Source organism: Triticum aestivum, chromosome 6B, assembly GCF_018294505.1.
Source record: "Triticum aestivum cultivar Chinese Spring chromosome 6B, IWGSC CS RefSeq v2.1, whole genome shotgun sequence".
NCBI classification, from domain to species: domain Eukaryota; kingdom Viridiplantae; phylum Streptophyta; class Magnoliopsida; order Poales; family Poaceae; genus Triticum; species Triticum aestivum.
This window is the reverse complement of record NC_057810.1, coordinates 89,875,992-89,883,417: the sequence shown is the minus strand read 5'-3', so window position 1 is coordinate 89,883,417 and position 7,426 is coordinate 89,875,992. Positions and strand designations below refer to the sequence as shown.

The 7,426-nt window shown below is 47.3% G+C and overlaps 1 protein-coding gene across 1 annotated transcript; it reads right to left on the bottom strand.

Moving 5' to 3' along the window:
- Positions 1-276: 276 nt before the first annotated feature.
- LOC123135954 (cyclin-dependent kinase A-2) lies at positions 277-3,721 on the bottom strand. Its single transcript, XM_044555227.1, has 8 exons — positions 3,582-3,721; positions 3,278-3,462; positions 3,033-3,150; positions 2,707-2,880; positions 1,788-1,951; positions 1,600-1,687; positions 1,347-1,400; positions 277-773 (listed from the first exon to the last, which is right to left on the bottom strand). The coding sequence occupies exons 1-8, from the start codon at positions 3,588-3,590 to the stop codon at positions 684-686; spliced, it is 882 nt and encodes a 293-aa protein (XP_044411162.1). The 5' UTR covers positions 3,591-3,721; the 3' UTR covers positions 277-683.
- Between the last annotated feature and the right edge of the window lie 3,705 nt (positions 3,722-7,426).

Sequence of the window (7,426 nt, the reverse complement as noted above, 5' to 3'; positions counted from 1 at the left end):
CATGCTATCTCGGTGTCATAGCGTTTGGAGGGGCCTCACCTATGACTTCAAGGCGACGCTTCACTTTCAGGCCTCGATGCCTAGGCGTCGCCTTAAAAACATAGGGCCTCACACTAAACACATCATATACAACTTAGCGTCATCTAAACCGCTATGGCACCATTTAGCGTGTTACAATATCAATTTAGCGCCAAACATAGATTAATATGCAAAAACATGATGAGCAATCTTGACGTACCAGAGCGCCCAATGCGTAAGCTAAGTAGCAGCATGTAGTTGTCCACAACTGATTCCATTCATGATGATAATGATGTTTACCAAGTACAAGTAGTAGTACACTACCAAACATTGTCACATCAGTTGGTAGTTCATGAAACACTGCAGCCCCTTGACTATCTGCTACTACTCCAAAATTCATCGTACATGAACAAGTCTGGTGCCGGCGTCGATGTCCATATAAATACGGGTGAAATCACAATGCAGAGCTCCCAGAGCATCAGGATCTTTTCAATTTGCTTGGTCTACACGGAAGGGTGGATCAGGAGGCGTTTCCGTTCTCATTTCTCTCTACACAGCCAGAGTCAGAAAGAATAGGAGAGAAAGGAGCACACAGTCCGGGAGGATTCAGGAAGCTGTCGAGCAACCGACGCAATCTTAATTTACAGAGGAGCAGGGGACATGATCTACGAGGACACGTCCAGATCCTTGAAGTACTCGTGCTCGAGGGCAGTTCGGGCATTGATTCTCCTGGTTGGATCTAAGCAGAGCATTTTCTGCACGAGGGTGTGGAGAGAAGTTAGCAAGCAAGGTTATGAATGCACATGAGTAGAATCATATACTCATGACTGCACATGTATATAATTCATGACTGCATATGAAGCAATACAAATCATGCAAGAGCCATGATGAGAATGGACTGACTGCAATATCTACTCAAAAGGGTTCCAATGCTTAGCAACCTAGATAAATTAGCATATGCACCTACAATCTATAAATGTGTTTTTAATATGGCAACTTCAGTTTGTACGACTAAGATTTATTTTTTTTGGCATGTTTGTCTGAATTCATGTGGGAAACACAACTTAGAACACTGCTACAGTCTCAAGACTGCAACAACAGGAATACAAATAAGCACAGACAAAATCACAGCAATAGAGGCAGAAATTACATTGTTCACCTTAGATTATTGAAATGCAATAAGAAATAAGGCATTGCAAAACCCTCACAAAGGAAGCACCATGTTATCCACTCACTAAGCAAAATGAATGCGGATAGCGAGATAATAAGCACAAATGCATAATCCATGACGCATATGGAAACAAATAACATGTGGTTGTGAAACTTACAGAGAGAAGATCAAGTCCCAAAGGTTCAAGTGTTGGAACCACAGTTGCGAGATCCTGCAGCAAACTCCTCAAGTTAGAACCAAAATCCCAGAGTCACAATCAGTATAATGTTGTATAATCACCATACACTTGCACAATAACTGTACACAACTAATCCAATAGCAAGGAGAAACTACAAGGTCTGACCCCTAACGGCAACTTCAGATTTTAACCCATTTTCCATAAGAATAATGAAAGAACAATTATGACTTACCACGGATGGCCACTTGGGGAAAGCTGATTTGTAGTCAGGTAACGAAGAAACACCTGGCCAGGTTTCTTCATTAGGAGTGCCCATAATTCTGCATGAAAGAAAAAAGATTTGGCAACCAAGATTAGCTGTTTCCTCAGATGCATGGAAGAGCTTAAAGCAAGACCATACAAGATTAATAAGAGAAAGACCTGAAAATCTTGAAGAGTTCATCAATCTCAGAATCACCAGGAAATAGAGGTTTCTGATTCACCATTTCGGCAAAAATGCAACCAACCGACCACACATCAACAGGGGTAGAATACTGCCTCACACCCAGAAGAATTTCTGGTGCTCTGTACCATAATGTTACCACCTATAAACAACATTCTTTCAGATAAAAAAACAAACGCAAAAGGCAGGAGCAAAATTGTAACATGAGAACAGCTCATTAATATGATCATATGAATACCAGCTCCAATTAAATTAAGCTTGGAGCTATGCTTGCCTTCTCTTTTGCCCATAGTAACAAACACCGTATGTTCTGGGAATGTAGCGAATTGTTCTGTACCTTTCCTAGATTATCTTGCCTTTTGTCACGTGATCCGTCATACAGGAGAGTAAAGCTAAATTGGCAAGGTAGCACTATGACAAGAGACTAGCAAAATCATCTACCGTTAATTATGGAAACACTTGATAAAGGCAAAAGAAGAAGGCGATAAGCGAACAGTCTTAAGATGTAGTACCAAACAACAGTGAACACTAATGGGAGACATCAACCTCTCTTTTGTTTGCGAGTGGGAGATATCAACCTCAGATTGAACAAGACATAGTACATAGTTATCTCTTTTCTATGAAGACATGCGCACTTTCATAGCCAAATGAGACAGATAGTAGTACGTACGCCAGCAAAAGTGTGCACATGTGGTCTACTGAATTCAAATACAGAACGCATTCCAGACTTGAAATAAAGGAGGGATTGATAGGTATCACTGTAACTACTTAAAATTAAGTGCATTCTGCCCCTGCTAAAAGCGTAGCAGAACAAATTTCCAACTGCCATCTCCCACATACATGCGACTTAAATAACAATGTACCAGACCGACAACCTGTCGGTGCCGCAAAACGTACCTCGTGAGTAAATGTCCGGACAGGAATGCCGAACGCCCTGGCCAATCCGAAGTCAGCAAGCTTCAACGAATTGGTGCGGCGATCTATCAGCAGGTTCTGGGGCTTGAGATCCCTGTGAAGCACGCGGTGCGAGTGGCAGTAGGCGATGCCGCGCAGGATCTGGTAGAGGAAGGACTGCACGCAGAGCACAAAACAGCATTACATTTCACATTTCCACATGATCGCAACCAAATGGGTCGGCACGCAAGTTGTCCCCTCGCTCGCAGACGAAGCTTCTGTCAGTAAACAGGAAGTAAACGAAATCAAAGGGGGGTGTCGGCTGTGACCTTGACTATGTGATGGTTCTTGAAGTCCGAGGAGGAGTCCATGTGCTTCTTGAGGTCGAGGTCGAGGTACTCGAAGACGAGGTAGATGCACTTCTCGTTGTGCACCACGTCCTGCAGCCTGCACGGCAGCAGCAGCAACAGGGGTCGAACACTCTGTCAGCCGGTCCATCCATTCCGCGGCGGCCGAATCCAGCCCAAACCCTGACGCCGGGGAGGAGAGACGGGACGGAGGAGGGGAGGGGTACCTGACGATGTTCCGGTGCTGCATCTCCTTGAGGAGGGAGATCTCGCGGATGGCGGTGGAGGGGACGCCCTCGTCCTCCTGCTCCAGGCGGATCTTCTTGAGCGCGATCGTCTCGTTGGTGTAGCGGTCCTTGGCCTTGTACACCACCCCGTACGTGCCCTCCCCGATCTTCTCCACCTTCTCGTACTGCGCGAAACACAGGCACAAGCTGACATTACGGCCGGCGCCGACATGGACGGGGGCAGGGAGGCGGAGAGGGGGCAGGAGGGAGCGGCGCGGCGATCGGACGGTCCGGGCGGGCTCACCTGGTCCATGGCGCGGCGATCCGTGCGGCGCGGGGCGGATCGGAGCGGGGCGGCGGCCGCGGATCGGCGGCGGCGGCGGGGAGGAGTGGGGTGGGGGTGGGGGGAGGGAGGGCAGTGTGTGGTGGTGGACTTGGGAGTTGGGTTGGGTTTGTGGTGGTGTGTGGCGTCGTCCGCTGTCAGAAATTAAATCGCTCGCGCGTTCGTTCGTGATACCCTCTGGCCTGCCAGGTCAGCCGTGGGTTCTCTCATGGACCGCCCGTGCACGCAGTGAATTCTGGGGTTTGGCATCTTGGTTGTTGCACATCATGCGATTCTATCACTAAGGTTTGGTTATCACGTTTGAGTTTGTGGTACATTCCACTGATTTTTAAAGTTGGTTTTTTAGTGTTTGTTCATGAGTTCATTGTTTTATTACTGTAGTATATAAACACATTGGTTTGTTGATGACAGTTTGGTGAAAAAATTGTTCCGCGCACTGCTAGGCCTGTGAAGTAGAAAAACAATGCGACGTCTGGACAGAACCTCCCTCTGCACAAATAGATTTTGGGTATTTTCTACTCCATCATTGTGCTTGATGTTTATTGATTGCACTACATGAAAGATTGTGAGAATCTTTTGTTTCGTAGTGAGTTACTCCCTTGCACCTATATTTAGCCTTTCAAGCCATTTTCACGTGGCAGACGTGTTTGGCTACATCAGAGTATCTGATGAAAACCAAGTTACCCTGAAAACTTTGTGAAAAAACAAGTTAAAGCTACATAAATCATAAAGGTCAACGCTATGCTAATGGCGCCCCTTGCACCACAGGGCAATCCTGACCGTTGGATTGATACATTCAGATGTGGATCGTAGAAAATCTCGTTTCTAGTGATTGTCATATGTTCATTAGGTTTTCTGGCCGGCATTGTAACACCTGCTTGGATAGCTGAAAATTCCAGCCTGGAAGCATCATAGGGCCCGTTTTGCCTCTCCGGTTGCGACTTGAATGTCTGAGTGGGCACCAACTTCGCGGGTACTCCTTCATGTGACCAACTCCACCATGGGAGCGTCTAGTGGGCGGCCGGCTGCCCACTAGCGCGATGGAGCGGCCAGCCATACATGCGCGAGCGGCTGGCCTAAAATAGACATGCATGTGTGTAATTTTTGTCCGCTAGCGCATGTATCTTTTAGTATTTAATACATTCACACCGGTCACAGTCAGTTGGAAAAAACAGATCACATATGCATTTGTTTCGGTTTTCAAATTTTCAAAAAGCTATATCTTCCAAACCGCGCGTCGGAATTAAGATCCGTTTTCACCGCTGGAATCCTCGCGACGTGCTCTTCAAAACTATATCCCGCATGGGGATGTTTCGACGAACTAGTCTTCCTGCCAACTTAACATCAATGTGTGTGCAACTAGACTAGATTGCCGCGCCAACTGAGCATATGTGTGTGTGCCAAAAAAGTCCTGCCAACTAAACATCAATGTGTGTGCAACTAGACTAGATTGCCGCGCCAACTGAGCATATGTGTGTGTGCCAAAAAAGTCCTGCCAACTAAACATCAATGTGTGTGCAACTAGACTAGATTGCCGCGCCAACTGAGCATATGTGTGTGTGCCAAAAAAGTCCTGCCAACTAAACATCAATGTGTGTGCAACTAGACTAGATTGCCGCGCCAACTGAGCATATGTGTGTGCCAAAAAAGTCCTGTCAACTAAACATCAATGTGTGTGCAACTAGACTAAATTGCCACGCCAACTGAGCATATGTGTGTGCAACTAGTGTCCTGCCAACTAAACATCAGTGTGTGTGCAACTAGACTAAATTATAAGCCAACTAAGCATATGCGTGTGCAATTAGTCTTTCTGTCAACTAAACATCAATGTGTGTGCAACTAGACTACATTACAAGCCAACTAAATATCAATGTATGTGCAACTAGACTACATTACAAGCCAACTAAATATCAATGTGTGTGCGACTAGACTACATTACAAGAGGAGGTTGCACATCGACTTTCGTCGAGGCAATAGACTAGTCGCACATTAAAAGTTGTCGTGGTTGCTAGGTTGTAACCTCATACGAAGGCGCAGCTCCAAACATTAGTTTTGGAAAAAAATTGCACGATGTAGTACTAAAGTTGCACAATGCAGTATTTTAATTGCACCATATAGCACCAAAATTGGCATCAAAAAAAATTCATCGAAACATATCCATGCGGGATCTAGTTTCGAAGATCTCGCCGCGATGAATCCAACGGTGAAAACGGATCTGAATTCCGACATGTGGTTTAAAAGATATGACTTTTCAAAAATTTAAGACGCTAAAATAAATGTGCGTGAATCTGTTGTCAGACTAGTCTGTACGCATCTAATGCTAACAATAATATCCACTAGCTGACAAAAAAATCACACATGAGAGACCGGCCGCCCGTTTCTGTTAGTTGGTGGCCGGCCGCTTTTTAGATTTTAGGCTCCACCATATACACCTTCCGTGCAAGGGTAGCGATGACTGCGGCTCCAAGGCATTGGTACTTAGGAGGACAAAACTCAAAACGGCTTCGATAGGGGAGCGGCGACAGCGGCGCAAACGGTTGTTCGTTCTGGCAGCAGCAGTGGTCGTTCGGTTGTCTCGAAATCACGGTGTAAATTTTTATCATGTTTTAGATGTTGTTTACGTCCGATGAATTTTTATAATACATCCAAACAATTTTTTTTGCATATGGCACGCCGAGTCCACGGAAGCTCTCAAGCGTGAGGGGAGCGAAAAATGGGAGCGCTAATTGCCGCTTTCTGTTTTCGGGCAAGGCTAAAAGAGCGGGAAGGACGCCCATTGACGCTAAACTAATCGCGGGGTCGGCTGGGCCACCCTCTGCGCATGCGTGCATGCGTGCGTCCGCCTGGTCCACGTGCGCCGCGACGCCCCGCACCGTGCGACCCTGGTCAGGTCCACGAGGACCCGGCGTTGCGTGGTGCGCCGGTTACGTTTGACCCCGTCCGCTGTCAAGCGGCGCGTGGGGGTACCGTCACGGGGCGTTTTCGGGCCCGTTTGGCGCCACCAGAGACAGGCGGGGGCGGGTGACGACGGGATTGGATTGGGTTGGATCCACTTCCCGCGGAGTCAAACGGCGCCGCCCGCGCGCTTCAGTTCATCGGCGTTTGGCCCCGGCCGCTTTCGACGATTCGGTGGAGAGCAGAGCGCGCGAGGAGGCGGACCGTGCATGGCATCGCGTTGCGGCCGAATTTTGTGTTTTGACCCTTTTTGGAAACAAAATCGGAATCTGATCCCAGTTTGGAAAAATTTCGGGATCTGACCCTTTTGCCTACCACCAGAGGGCCTGACAGTAGGATTGCGTGCCCTACCGCCGTAGCCTACGGCGGTAGGCACTTTGACGGCGACTGATGGCCGTTGGCAGCCGTTAACGTGGAAAGGGGCCTACCGCCATCTCATACGGCGGTAGGTTACTGGAGCCTACCGCCATACCCTCTAGCGGTAGGGTCCTGTGTTCTGGATAAGGTGGGGAGGGGCTGGATATCCCCCCCCCCTCCTCAACCACTCATTCAGCCCACATCACCTCTCCACCGAGCTCAACTCTCCCCCCCCCCTCTTTCTTTGAAGCACAAGAGCCTCCCAAATCTCTCTCATTTGTTTGAGATTTCTCCGGTGGATTCTTACCATTTTCATCACTCAAGGTGGCTCTCTCATTTCCCCTTATTTTGATTGGTTGATATCTTTGTTTACTTTGCATTTGCTCATTTGATTGCAAACCCTAGCTCATCATTTTGGTGTGGTCAAATCAATTACTATGATCCATTTAGGTTTATGTTTGTGATTTCCTTATGTATGATGTGCTTAGAATTGC

What these genes read in the sequence shown, in the direction of transcription:
- LOC123135954 (XM_044555227.1), bottom strand. An exon ending in CAGCACCGGAACATCGTCAG is followed by an intron (nt 3,151 to 3,277) that starts GTACCCCTCCCC and finishes GCTGCCGTGCAG; the next exon opens with GCTGCAGGACGTGGTGCACA. An exon ending in TCCGGACATTTACTCACGAG is followed by an intron (nt 1,952 to 2,706) that starts GTACGTTTTGCG and finishes TGTTGTTTATAG; the next exon opens with GTGGTAACATTATGGTACAG.